The sequence below is a fragment of the Mercenaria mercenaria genome, chromosome 2 (assembly GCF_021730395.1).
Source record: "Mercenaria mercenaria strain notata chromosome 2, MADL_Memer_1, whole genome shotgun sequence".
NCBI classification, from domain to species: Eukaryota; Metazoa; Mollusca; class Bivalvia; order Venerida; family Veneridae; genus Mercenaria; species Mercenaria mercenaria.
Window position 1 is genome coordinate 33531798 of NC_069362.1, and position 15479 is coordinate 33547276.

The 15479-nt window shown below is 35.6% G+C and overlaps 1 protein-coding gene across 2 annotated transcripts; it reads left to right on the forward strand.

The window, feature by feature from the left end:
- Positions 1-3808: 3808 nt before the first annotated feature.
- LOC123563671 (speckle-type POZ protein-like) lies at positions 3809-15479 on the forward strand. 2 transcript variants are annotated; one of them, XM_053534585.1, is made up of 7 exons: positions 3809-4144; positions 5301-5474; positions 7067-7175; positions 7975-8162; positions 10583-10718; positions 13156-13918; positions 14485-15479. In XM_053534585.1, exons 1-6 carry the CDS (start codon positions 4022-4024, stop codon positions 13329-13331), a joined length of 906 nt encoding a protein of 301 aa, XP_053390560.1. In that variant the 5' UTR covers positions 3809-4021; the 3' UTR covers positions 13332-13918; positions 14485-15479. The 2 variants fall into 2 exon arrangements, with proteins under 2 accessions (XP_053390560.1, XP_053390567.1); XM_053534592.1 differs by lacking the exon at positions 3809-4144 and adding an exon at positions 4175-4907.

Here is a 15479-nt window from a genome sequence, read left to right on the forward strand (position 1 = left end):
AGCTCGCTGTTTCCTATGACTGCCTTTGTTCTTACATACTGTATTTTACGAATTATCAAACAGAATATAAATAAAACACAGGAAATTAACTTCAACAGGAAATTAATGCCTGAAACAGACATTTTAGTCATGCACAACAATAAAGTTATGGTTTAGTTTTATCATTTGTGGTGTAACATACTTGTTTCTGTAAAATATTTTCTTTTAAAGAAGTGAGCAATAAGGGAGGAATAAGCAAATATCAAGGTATTTGAATTATCGTATTTTACATAAAAATGTATAATCAGTGCAAAAATTGCTAGTTGTCATTTATACAGTGAGAGAGACATCTGGCATGAGGGAATGCCAGATGTCCTTTGCCAGCATGGGTAAAACCAGCTGAAACACCAGTCTAGATGACACTCTTGTATATCTTATTCACTTTTATAAAACAACCTGCGTAGCCATGATAAGGTGTCGATAATTAAAAGTTTTTAGGGGTACCTGATCAGGATTGTACAGATTGCTGCTACATGGTATTTACCTTTAGGGTGTTGAAATTGACTATCCTAGCTGTTATCCCAACGATAAAAGGTTCCCGCGTAATCCCAAGACATTCGTATCAATGCTAAACCGATGAAAGCCAACCTAATGGGTTACCACATTACCTTTAAGTAAATATTAGTATTTGTTTCATCTTAAATATACCTATGATTTCATGGAAACATAGCTCAATCGGTAAAGCAGATAACAATTGAACATAAGGCAATATTTTTGTTCGAATCTTCGTGAGTTTTTTTCTTTATCAATTTTGTCTATTGTTTTGTGTGATTTTTTTTCTTTTCGTTTTCATTTACTTCGAAAATTTTGTTTTTTCTTTGATGGTTAAGTATTAAAAACTTTAAATGTGACAAATGACCTCAATACAATCGACACTGTTAAATTTCCAAAACAAGTAACTAATAATTGCTTTGCAATATACTCCAAGATAATTTCATGATGTTTATCTTTGGAACACTCTGGACTTATTGACTCAACTGCACATTACAAATTTTAGTATCTGTAGTATGCTTATATAACAACAGTAGTTATTATGCATGGCTAAATGATGCATAGTCAACATCATCTTTAATATAATGCAAATTTTCTGATCTGTCAATGCTTAATAGTACTTCTCTGTTGTGTTGACACATAGTTTATGAAGCAATCTACATGTTTATAGAATAAAAATTTAGTGTCGCTCTGAGTTTTCGAGACCCACGAGGCAAGATCCTGTTTACCATCGACTGTATGCTTACCACGACTAATTTCCAATTGGTTCAAATCTAGAAATATTTAGATTGTAACTGTTAAAAAATGTGAATTTCTAGATGCCTAAATTATTATAATATAATGATTGAATATTCAAGTATTATATGGGCATGTAGTATTACTTGACGAATGTAATGTCTATTTTTAGGGAGTCGCCTAAGTAATGGCTATTTTATAGTAAAACCATTAAATTATATTCATCCTTTTACTTTGTGATGTAGGACATTTTGTTTAATGTCAACATTAAGTCAGCTCAGGGGAATTCCGTCTCTAAGCAGTAAGTGTTTTTTAATTTCATTGTAATTACAAGTGTATCTTTGTAAACTTGAGTGTTTGACATGTTTGGTTTATAAATCATTACCTATGTAAACAGTATATTCAATCTAATATTTATCAGACTTAATACCAGTTTTACTTTCAAATACATAACTGTACTTAGAAGTATACTCTGAATTAATACATGCGAGATATAAGTTATGGAGGTTTTTGCATAAATGTCATAGTTTTCTAAAATGTACAGGTATGTAAGTCAGAAATTGAGCAAGCAACCTATTGTTCAAGTTTTTTAATTTCCTGTGAAAGATTTAAACTAAGCTGATAATGTGTGAATATGATCTTGAGGGACTATTTTTAGCTCGCACTTAGAGTATAAGGAAGCTATCCTACTGGCGTCTTTCCGCGTCCCCACTTTGGTTAAAGTTTTTTTAACTTTCTCTTTTTTCACTACTATCTGTTTACTGTAATTATGATGGAATTGACTCAACTTAAAATAGTCATTCCATCATACCCACATCATCTGACATAGGCCATAACTCTGCACAAATTTCATGATTTATCCCCCCTTTTACTTAGATTTTTCAGGTTTAAGTTTTGATGCACTTTTCACTCTATCTCTGTTATTATGAATGATTTGATTAAACTTAAAATAGTTATTAACATCATCACCAATCATGACTCAAGATGCATAATTCTGGCACAATTTTTCAGGATTATGCCCCCTTTTCTTAGAATTTAAGATTTAATGTTTGATGCCTCTTTCACTTTCATTCATATTATGAAGCATGATTCAACTTGAAGTATTCTCCCATCACAGTCATATGACACATCAGATGCATAACCAGCAATTTAATGTATTATCCCCTGTTTGCTTAGAAATAATATAGTGTTTTGATAACTCTATGTTATCTCATTTATAATCAATAATCTAGACACAGATCAAGCTATTTGCAGTTAGTCACATATGCCTTGGAGTCATTAAAACTCAGTGGAGCTCCATTGTTTCGCTCAATGTTCACAGAACACTATTCGTCAACTGAAACTGTTACGTAGCGCGCTAGCTCTGATTGTTGTGGTTAGCAATAATAAATCCCAACAATTACGTCAAGTTATAAATAGTTCAATTTAATTCATAAAATTGGTCTCCACCTGATTATGATAGGGAAGTTGGCATTTAGGTTTTGTACGTTCTACGAAGGTTCAAAAGAGTTAATGCCCCTTACATATGAAATAGATGTGAAAATCTGTATAAACCAAAACAAACTTAAAACAGATTTGTATCCTCATGAAAAATGGTTTCAAATCTAAACTCGTTATCATTTATGTAATGTCCTACTTTTATTAGAATTATGATTAAAGTTGCGAATCTTTCTTAGTTAAATTGGTAACAAAAGAATTATAGTGCACAACTTAGATTCAGAATGATCAGTCAAGTAATCGCATTCATAAATATCTGTTTAATAGTTTAATCATATCATTTATTGTGACAAAATTCCTATCATTCTTATACCGTAAAGTTAATTTTCAAAAATTACAGAACAAAATTTGCTAACAAGCCAAGATAGGACAACATACAGTAATGGCATCAAGAGTAAGCTTAAGTGTGAAAAAAACAAGGAAGCACATCACTTGTGGATAGAAAATGTCACAAAAATCTCCTCTCAGTATTACACAAACAGGTTGTATTAAAAGTCTTAACTGTTACAAGTCTGTTTAAAGATGAGAGAAAAGGTTTTTTCTAAAGAACTTAATGAAATATGATCCATTTTGGTAAAGGAGCATGCATCTTGCAACTAGAAAAAATTTAGCTGATGCTTGAAAAACTGGTCTTACACCCCAGGTTTAAGATGACTGGCATGCTGTAGTTAATCTGTGAGTAAATCCATACGTAAAGTATTGTATCATAAGCGTTCAAAAGAAATCTCATTAATTTTATTTCATAATTGCAACGAAAGATACTATTACTCATGTCGTATGTTCCAGAACTATTTGATAAATGAATTTGTCTGAAACTTAGTCCTGCACCTCATGATCATGGGGAAGTTGGCAACTTCTTGTGGAAACAGGGGGTACTGGTACAGAAACCAGGAACACTGGTTAGGGTTATTATAACTGCCTGCCGTCAACAAATGAAATATGCGTTAAACCCAAACAACAAACAAATCTCCCTGGAAGTATATTTATTGTGGATGGAAATATCAGTCTGTTTGTAATGATTTTATGGTAACCAGGCAGAGCGGTGTTACCACGTAAACAGTTACCTTGGAGGCAGGTATATCAATTTATACCTTCAACCTGAGTGAATTATTCTTAGTACCCTCCTCGCAATGACAATTATAATACTTTTTACATTGCTCAGTCTTTTAATCATTATCTGTTCATCTGAGATTGATTCGTTACTGCAAAGCTATCAGTTGTTAAAATTACTGCTGTTACGATTGATTACCAGAGCTACATGTTTGTGTTCTTCAGCTGGCCAGCTTCCTGTGTTGTTGGTGCTCCCAAAGTCTATCCCAAGTATGGAGATATACCTGGAGCCTGGGCATCTAGTGCTATAGATAACAGACAATTTCTTGAGGTATTTACTGTTCCTATGGTACCGATTACTTGTATTTACATTGCTGTCAATATTGCCAGTTATGTCCACAGCCAAAACTATGTTTACTTAGGCACTTCTTCACAACAAGCTGGCAGATTGTATTATTGGGGCAAAGAATTGCTCTTAGTTTAAATTTCTGATCCTGTCAATACCTGTGATAATTTTACAAAAGACATTTTATCCTTTAGCGTTGTTTTCCATCCTTCAAATAAATGCCTGTTATACAGGTAACAGCATCTCCCTACAGGCTAGTGACTGTAGTACTGTTAAAACAGTCTTATAATCTCTACAATTATCTAAACTTTACCCTGCTAAGTTTCTAAAATGGACTGGTCCAACATTCAATTTGGGCAGTTCCACTTGTCATTCAAAGGGATGTTCACTGAAAATTCACTGACTGATTAGCAAGCAGTGCAGACCATGATCAGCCTGCATGGACGTTCAAGCTGATCTTGGTCTGCACTGGTCTTAAAGGCAGAATGGCTGCCAGCAGGCTAAAGGTTAAACTAGACCATGTTTGTTTACTAGACTAACATGAAAAGATGCCCAGGCTCCATGATTTATGTAGCAGACACACACATGGACTTGATCAAATTTTAACAGATTTTGTGGTATTTCTTGTATTTACATACATAGATGGAATGCAGATCAGCTGATAGGTGCTCCGAAAGTGTACCCAGCTTATGGAGACAAGCAAGGAGCCTGGGCAATGAAAATAAAAGATGCTAATCAGTTTATTGAGGTTTGCCATACATCCATATAGCTAAAACCTGAAATTGCTGTAAGCTGTTCTTAAGTGTGTGGATAAGTTAGGAGTTTGATCTCCTAATTCAGCAGAAAGATTCTCCCTGACTGGTTGACCACAGACATTTCATCCTGCAGCTTTGAAATTATCTTTTGGTTTAATGTTTGTATGCTGTGATTCCTAACTTCTGTAAATTAGGTAATGGAATTGTAAACTGGCCTTGATGTTGAACAACATTATGTACAATATAACATTCTGATTACTAGGTCACACTATGAAAACAATAATGTTTTTCTTGATATATTTTTACCAAAAGATTGAAAATAACACATATATTTTCACTGTCAGATATTGTAAATAGATCTACTTAGGTTATTTACAATATTTCAGGTAGAGTTCAAGGAACCCGTGTATGTTACAGGTATAGATATATATGAGACATACCATGCTGGTGGGGTAAAAGCAATTAAAGCCCTTGGTGATGATGGCAAATGGCACACACTGTGGAAAATTGACAGAGTTACTGTAATCAAATCGTCCAGAATCTTCTCTCCACAACTTGCTGTAAGTTAAGTTTATAAGCTTGGAGTATCCCAATACACTGTGGAGAAGTAACAGTGACTGTAATAAAGTCATCTAGAATCTTCTCCCAACAGCTTGCTGTAAGTTCAGTTTATAAGCTTGGAGTATCCACTCTTAGTCACCCAGAATCTTCTTCCTACAACTAGCTGTAAGTTAAGTTTATGAGCTTGGAGTGCTAACATAAAATAATTTCCTTAATTTTCAGAATACATTTTATTGTTCTAATACATTAATAATGGGATCATATCTCAAAGTTAAAATTTAACATGCACTTTGTATAATGATGTGATTGAACATGCAGTTGAGTTTGTTAGTAGTAGGGGGTGATATAACATGCACTTGCGTTTGTTGGTAGTAGGGGGTGATTTAACATACACTTTGAGTTTGTGTGTAGTGTGGGATCATTGAACACGAGTTTGTCATTGTACACTGGAAGCCAAACTTGTAAGAATATTGCTATTTTATACTCAAGTAAACATTGAATTTCCTATTTTCTTTCAGTGCAGGTCATTGATTCTACGTGTTTGATATTGTTGTATATTTACTTTCTGAATGAGCATCATTAGCTAGGTGTGCATGTCACTGACTTCCAGTCAGTTTTCCCCTATTACTGTGGGTTGAGTCCTGCTTGGGTCATCTTGTGAGAAACCCATCCAACAGACTGACACACCTACCTGCTTGGGTCATCTTGTGAGAAACCCATCCAACAGGCTGACACACCTACCTGGAGTCCTGCTTGGGTCATCTTGTTAGGAACCCATCCAACAGGCTGACACACCTACCTGGAGTCCTGCTTGGGTCATTTTGCGAGGAACCCATTCAGCAGGCTGACAGACCTACCTGGAGAGTCCTGCTTGGGTCATCTTGTGAGGAACCCATCCAGCAGGCTGACAGACCTACCTGGAGAGTCCTGCTTGGGTCATCTTGTGAGGAACCCATCCAGCAGGCTGACAGACCTACCTGGAGAGTCCTGCTTGGGTCATCTTATGAGGAACCCATCCAGCAGGCTGACAGACCTACCTGCTTGGGTCATCTTGTGAGGAACCCATCCAACAGGCTGACACACCTACCTGGAGTCCTGCTTGGGTCATCTTGTGAGGAACCCATTCAGCACGCTGACAGACCCTACCTGGAGAGTCCTGCTTGGGTCATCTTGTGAGTAACCCATCCAATAGGCTGACACACCTACCTGCTTTTGTCATGTGAAGAACCCATCCAGTAAGCTGACACACCTACCTGGAGTCCTGCTTGGGTCATCTTGTGAGGAACCCATCCAGCAGGCTGACACACCTACCTGGCTGATTGTTCTTCCAAGATGTCCTCCAGTGCTTAATGTTGCGAGGGACTCCCTTCATCTTTGGAAAGGTGCAATATGCCCTACACTGTGTTGTTGTGACCTAAAAACCAGCATGTAATATAGCATACTGAAGATCATCTGCTAAAGATCTGAGAAAGATAGACTGCAGATACTCTGTTTATAACACCATTAAAATGCTGTGTACCAGTACACATTAAGAACATTTTCATGCTGTCTGTTTCATAATATCAAGTGATATTTTCTGCTTATTTTTCAGGAGTTGAGTTGTAGGACAAAGAATATACGTGTTGAGGTAGACTGTACAGGATGTGGGACATGGGTAGAGATAGATGCTATACAACTACATGGACGTACATTTTTAATTGGTAAATTTGTTCACATGGAAAATGGCAACTCTTTATCATAAATTACTTGCTTAGAAAGTTTAATTTCATTACCGACACAGCCTGTTCTGCTCATGAAAGAAGTCCTAAAACATATTTTTGTTAAAAAAAGATCTAAGAAAAATCTTTTATAAGCACAAAATGCAGTCATACAAAATGATAGACTAGGTTTGATCAGGTCTGTTCCTGAGAGGTAAAGAAATATGCAACATCCATTGTGTCCTTTAGCACCAACACTTTATTTCAAGTATGAAGTTTTACGTACAAGATCATATTGTTGCATCTACGAAATATTTTACAACATTCTTTGTTTAATTCACAAATATCATTATAAATAGGGTAGAGGCAAATTACTGGATTCATATTAGTGGTGAAAATTTGAAATTCATGACAGTTTGTATGTAAATGACACATAATAGTGGAGTGAAAGTGCAATAGTTGCGACATAATACTAATTGAATCAGGCTGTCACATTTTCGAAGCGTTCGCCATGTAGGTTTGACTGGAGTAAATATGTCTGATTCATTTCGGAAATTGTATATTGAGAACAAACTTTTACTGGTACAGAACGAGTCTAGGGACACTGTGTAGGTAAACTGACTTACGGTACAGGTTGGAAAAAGTGTTGATAAATGGCACAAAAGTTACACCAAACAAAAAAGCTAACATCATTTTACAAGATACCGAGAGAAGTGTCAGCAGAAAAGTAAAAGTTTAAGATTATCTAAGGTGCTGTTACAGTTACAGTCATTTTAAAATATAATTGTTTCCCACATTTCAGAGCCACCACCTCCTCTGGAAGACCTAGCCACTGACTTGGGACAAATGGTGAATGACAGTAAATTCAGTGACTGTCAGTTCCTGTTAGAAGGCAAGCATACAGTGTATGCACACAAGGTGATCATCTGTGCCAGGTCAGATTACTTCAGGGCAATGTTCTCAGAAAAGACAAAAGAATCACAGAGTGGGGTATGTTTCTTGTAAAAAAATTGTCAGTGCCGCCCCTTTTTGTTTAAGTTTTTGTACATAAGCTAATATCTCAATAACAACTTGTGTGAATGGATTGAAACTTCACATACTTGTCCGCTGTGATGATCTGACAAGCATTGCACAAGTTCAATAACTGTTTAGTGTTGTTACAAAATTATGCCCTTTTTCAACTGCAATTTTTTGTTAATTAGCTCACCTGTCACAAAGTGACAAGGTGAGCTTTTGTGATCGCGCTGCGTCCGTCGTCCGCGAGTGCGTCAGTCCGTAAACTTTTGCTTGTGACCACTCTAGAGGTCACATTTTTAATGGGATCTTTATGAAAGTTGGTCAGAATGTTCACCTTGATGATATCTAGGTCAAGTTCGAAACTGGGTCACGTGCCATCAAAAAGTAGGTCAGTAGGTCTAAAAATAGAAAAACCTTGTGACCTCTCTAGAGGCCATATTTTTCACAAGATCTTCATGAAAGGTGGTCTGAATGTTCACCTTGATGATATCTAGATCAAATTCGAAACTGGGTCACATGCCTTCAAAAACTAGGTCAGTAGGTCAAATAATAGAAAATCCTTGTGACCTCTCTGGAGGTCATATTTTTTATGGGATCTGCATGAAAATTGGTCAGAATGTTCGTCTTGATGATTTCTAGGTCAAGTTCGAAACTGGGTCACGTCCGATCCAAAACTAGGTCAGTAGGTTAAATAATAGAAAAACCTTGTGACCTCTGTAGAGGCCGTATTTTTCATTGAATCTGCATGAAAATTGATCAGAATGTTCATCTTGATAATATCTAGATCAAGTTTGAAACCGGGTCAACTGTGGTCAAAAACTAGGTCAGTAGGTCAAATAATAGAAAATCCTTGTGACCTCTCTGGAGGTCATATTTTTCATGGGATTTGCATGAAAATTGGTCAGAATGTTCATCTTGATGATATCTAGGTCAATTTCGAAATTGGGTCAACTGTGGTCCAAAACTAGGTCAGTAGGTCTAAAAATAGAAAATTCTTGTGACCTCCCTAGAGGCCATATTTTTCATGGGATCTTCATGAAAATTGGTCAGAATGTTTACTTTGATGATATCTAAGTCAAGTTTGAAACTGGGTCACGTGTGGTCCAAAACTAGGTCATTAGGTCAAATAATAGAAAAACCTTGTGACCTCTCTGGAGGTCATATTTTTCATGGGATCTGTATGAAAATTGGTCAGAATGTTCACCTTGATGATATGTAGGTCAAGTTCCAAACTGGGTCACGTGCGGTCAAAAACTAGGTCAGTAAGTCAAATAATAGAAAAACCTTGTGACCTCTGTAGAGGCCATATTTTTTATGGGATCTGCATGAAAATTGGTCAGAATGTTCATCTTGATAATATCTAGATCAAGTTTGAAACTGGGTCACATGCGGTCAAAATCTAGGTCAGTAGGTAAAATAATAGAAAAACCTTGTGACCACTGGCCATAGTTTTCATGGGATCTGTATGAAAGTTGGTCTGAATGTTCATCTTGATGATATCTAGGTCAAGTTTGAAACCGGGTCAACTGCGGTCAAAAACTAGGTCACTAGGTCTCAACATAGAAAGGCCTTTTGACCTCTCTAGAGGCCATATTTTTCAATGGATCTTCATGAAAATTGGTCAGAATTTTTATCTTGATGATATCTAGGTCAAGTTCAGAAGTAGGTCACATGAGCTCAAAAACTAGATCACTATGTCAAATTATAGAAAAAAATGACGTCATACTCAGTTCATGTGGGGGCATGTGAGCGATTCAGGACCATCATGGTCCTCTTGTTATTTGTATGTTTGCTGGTGTTTCTGTACCCACAAAAGGGGTCCACTGCGATGATTTGAAATGCATTGTACAGGTTCCATAACTCTATTTTGCATTTTTAAAAGATGACTCTTTTTACTTTTATATTAATTCAATTAACTTACTTTAGTGACAAGTTAGATTTAAATGTTTGTCATTTTAAGGAAAAAAGCTTATGATAATAATGTAGTAATTGGTACAACACTTGGAAATACATTTTAATTTTATTAATTAAATGAGAATAAATGGTAATACAGTAGCTGTAGAAGGTATATTGATAATAATATACATAATGGTCTTATTTAACCTTTAGCATGCTAGAGAATTGTCGTCTGCTGGAAATGCCGTCTGCTAAAATTGTAAAGTTCATTCAATTTGCTCCAAAATTGGAAGAAATATTGTCAGAGTAGCAAACAGCTTGGAACCTGATCAGATGCCGATTTAATCGGCGTCTGATCTGGTTCCAAGCTGTTAGCAAAGGCTGTTAAATTCGCCTGCAGCAGGCTAAGGGTTAATGATAAAGTGCAATTAGCACAAGAGAACTCTTCCAAGCAGGTCTTCAGAACAATTCTCAGATTTTATGTTTTTATATTACAGAATGCAATAGAGATAAAGGATGTGCCCTATAAAAGTTTTTTGGCTGTGATACATTTCTTGTATACCAACAATTTGCCTTCAGACCTGAAAACAAAGCAGCAGTATGACACGATCACACTCACTGATGTATGGAGAAGTAAGTCTCTAAATTCACTGTGTGTAAACTACCCATATTTTATCATTTTTAGCTCAACTATTCGAAGAATAGGGGAGCTATCCTACTCGCCCTGGCGTCGGCATGAGCGTTAGTGTGAGCGTGAGTGTCACACAAATGTTAAAGTTTGCGTACCACCCCAAATATTTTCAAATTCCATTGAGATATTGCTTTGATATTTTGCATACTTGTTTACCATCATGACCCCAGTTGGTAAAAAGGAGGAGGCAACTCTATCAAACATTTTGACTGAATTATGGCCCCTTTTTGACTTAGAATATGCTTATTGTAATGTTAAAGTTGTACTCATAGCTTATATTATACTATCAAGCACTGAGAATAGTTGAGCGCGCTGTCCACTGACAGCTCTTGTTACAATGGAAATTACTATTTTAACTGTAAAACCATGCTCTACTGCAGTCATATTGAGAGGTACATGTTCTCAAACACGACACCTCTGTTTCTGTTCCAGACAAATACTAAAAGCCGTTTTTCTCTACATGTACAACTTTGCAGTATTATATAGCTAGGCAGCAATACATCACAGTATGAACAGTTTATTGAATGACATCAGTATTAGTGAGCTAACTGTATTACGTGTACTTGTTAACCCTTAGCCTGCTGGCGGCGATTGGTTTTGCCTTTGCGACAAGTGCAGACCAAGATCAGCCTGCACATCCGTGCAGGCTGATCATGGTCTGCACTGTTCGCTATTCAGTTAGTAAATTTTCAGTGAACACCCCTTCGAATAATAAAAGGTATTGCCCAAACTGAATGATGGAACAGTCCATTTTAGAAATTTAGCAGACTAAGGGTTAAAGAACAGAATACTAGTGTGTTGTTGTTTCATGTCATTTATAGGCTATCGGACTTGTATCGAGAACTGTGCTCGAGTTCTGCAGTGGAGGTATTTGGTAACTTCAGGAGCACAATGATACCTTTCAAAAGAATGTGCATATTTCTTGATGCAAAACTAATATATTTTCTTATTACATACTTATTATCCCCCGCCGATGAAATTGGGAGGGGGGTATTGAAATGCGTTGTCCGTCTGTCACGTCCGTGCATCCGTGCGTGCGTGTGTCCGCTGCAGCCATTTCTCAGTAACTAGGAGGTAGAATTCATGAAACTTGAAATAAACTTTGAACCAATATACTGCGATGATGCCCTTTCAAGTTTTTTTTTGGTTGGTCAATTTCCCTTAGAGTTATTGCCCTTTGATTTAATGAAAAATCCCAAAAATGTCCGTCCGCAGCCATTTCTCAGAAACTACAGGTGGAATTTCATGAAACTTAAAAATAAATATAAACCCAACATCTGCAGTGATGTCCATCAAGTTTTTTTTTGGATTGGTCATTTTCCCATTGCCCTTATTTACTGAAAAATCCACTCTGCAGCCATTTCTCAGTAACAGCTGGTAGAATTTCATGAAACTTAAAATAAATATGAATCAACATACTTTGATGATGTATGTCATTTTTTTTTTTCAATTGGTCAATTTTCCTAAGAGTTATTGCCTTTAATTATTGAAAATCTACAATTTGTACATAACAAACCAACCAATTGGTAAATTTCATAAAACTTCTTTTCATTCTTTTCCGTGAATATTTATTATAACATGTAAGTTGTGTACCCACACCTGGTCACCACCCTTGCCTTTCGTCACACCCCCTCCCCCGACCAACCTCCCCCCCCACCCCCCCCCAAAAAATTCTTTCCTTTTTTTATTATTTTTTCAGACTTTCATGAATTTTATCAACATACAAAGTTGTACGTTTTCCCCACCTCACTCCTCCACCCAGTCATTTCCCCCCCCCCCCCCCACATTTTTATTTTTTTTCATTTTTAATTTTCCATCCATAATTTTAATATTTATGATGATCAATGACAATAACGAATGTTTTGTACCCTCACACAGTCACCCCCGCTGCCCCTCCTCCCCCAACCAAAAAAAATAGCATTCATTTCTGTTAAATTGAAATTTTTACAAATGAAATTATTTGCTTCTTTTGCTTTTTTAGTAACATCCTTAACTTTTTGCCGGATATATTTTTTTTGCCATTCCTGACCACAAACCCTTTCGGCGGGGGATACCAATTCATCGAATTTGCTTGTTTAAACTGATATGTTTGTTTTTAAGCTTAATTAAACATGAAATTGTTGACATTTATGAACTTTATAACAGCACCACACACATTAAAGGAAGTGTAACACACGATATGAAAATTGCACATCAGTATGGTGAAATATTGAATGAGATAAATTGTTCCATTGTAACATACGAAGTTCAAAAAAGAGTTTGCAATAACTTCTGTTGTTTTAACCTCAGTTATTTTAACTTCTGTTGCTTTAAATTCTGTTGTTCTAACTACAGTTGTTGTAACTTCAGTTGTGTTGACTTCCGCTGTTTTAACTTCAGTTGCAGACAGATTCAGTATGGCAGGACTGAAAACATTAGCAGCTTACATGATCAGTATAAAAATAGATGAAACTAATGTAGTAGACACGTACGTTGCTGCTGTTGATACACTTCCATTGATAGGTAAATATACCGTTACAATCAGCAGCTTACATGATCAGTATAAAAATAGATGAAACTAATGTAGTAGACACGTACGTTGCTGCTGTTGATACACTTCAATTGATAGGTAAATATACCAGTACAATTAGCAGCTTACATGATCAGTATAAAAATAGATGAAACTAATGTAGTAGACACGTACGTTGCTGCTGTTGATACACTTCAACTGATAGGTAAATATACCAGTACAATTAGCAGCTTACATGATCAGTATAAAAATAGATGAAACTAATGTACATAGTTGACACGTACTTTGCTGCTGTTGGTACACTTCATTTGATAGGTAAATATACCATTACAATTAGCAGCTTACATGATCAGTATAAAAATAGATGTAACTAATGTAGTAGACACGTACGTTGCTGCTGTTGATACACTTCAACTGATAGGTAAATATACCAGTACAATTAGCAGCTTACATGATCAGTATAAAAATAGATGAAACTTATGTTGTAGTCACGTACGTTGCTGCTGTTGATACACTTCCATTGATAGGTAAATATACCAGTACAATTAGCAGCTTACATGATTGGTATAAAAATAGATGAAACTAATGTAGTAGACACGTATGTTGCTGCTGTTGATACACTCCCATTGATAGGTAAATATACCATTACAATTAGCAGCTTACATGATCAGTATAAAAATAGATGAAACTAATGTAGTAGACACGTACGTTGCTGCTGTTGATACACTTCCATTGATAGGTAAATATACCAGTACAATTAGCAGCTTACATGATTGGTATAAAAATAGATGAAACTAATGTAGTAGACACGTACGTTGCTGCTGTTGATACACTCCCATTGATAGGTAAATATACCAGTAAAGTGAAACCACTCTAAATTAAACATGCTCTTAACCAGAGCAAGGGAAGGTCAGGAAGAGGCCCAGTATACATGATCACTTGTCTTCTGTTTAGATTAGATTTATGAGCCCTTGTATTTACACAGGATAAGATGTAAGCCTTCTTCAGCAAATCTGACCCCAAAAAAGATGTGTTTGATCTAGTTTAGAGGTGTTGGAACCATTTCAGCTGTTTGCGGCAAAAATTGAAACTATAGATACATCAGCTATTAAAACAGATGTAAGCTATATGTAAAATTTTCTAGAATGCTGAGGTTAATCAATGGTAATGTTAACATGAGAAAATAATGTTTTTTGCAGAGGAAGTAAAGGACAACTGTATGCTGTATATGTCCACCCACCTGCAGTCGATCGTGAACACGCCAAGCTTTACTGCCCTACCTCAGGATGTTATGCTGGAAATAATCCAGGGAACTACAGCAAAGTTGAAGTTATAAGAAATGTTTATATCTTACGTTTGTTAGACAAAATGCTCATGCTCATTCTCCAGGTCACTTTACATTCACTAATATATTTTCAGGGATTTACTGTTGTTGTAGTGAAATCAATAGATAAACACAGAATGCAAGTTTTGTAAGGAATGCACGAAGTCAAAATCAAAATTAAGAATGGAAATTCTTTTCTAACAGAGGGCTGAATGTCAAATAATTATATTTAGTGAAGGACAACCTTTAGCTAATTAGCTTTCTGTCCAATGCCTTTGTCACTGATAGTGTAAATGATTCATGAAATGACTTAAAAAATATGTTCAAATGAAATAATAATTTGTGGTTGCATTTAACTAAATAGATTGAACAGTCAGACTTGTTTTGTGTTAAGATACAATGTGTGACATCTGAAGCTAATCTTGTCACAGGATGCTTTTCTACTGATAGAAAATGTGTGCAAATTGTATGAGTGCAAATTGTGTGAGTGCAAATTGAATTTTAGCATATTTACACCTGTATGTGATATACGATATGTGTAATGATCTATTAATTTTCAAAGATATGTGATATTTAACTATTTTAATATTGATCAGTTTTATACTTATACCAATTTTTGTTATCTATTGTTAATATATATTTGTTAGATGTTTTTCTTATTAAGGAAGCTGGCATTCTTCATTTGATTTTGTTACATTATGATTGTCAACCATTATCTTGTACATTTCTGATTTCATACTGTTTTAGGTATTATGATATACACATATTAACATTGTATTTTTAAAGTATTGTTAAGTATACAGAATACCTAATAACCTACAACTTGTAAGTTTCTGAAGTTTTTGTATTTATTAAATATGGTTATAAGAA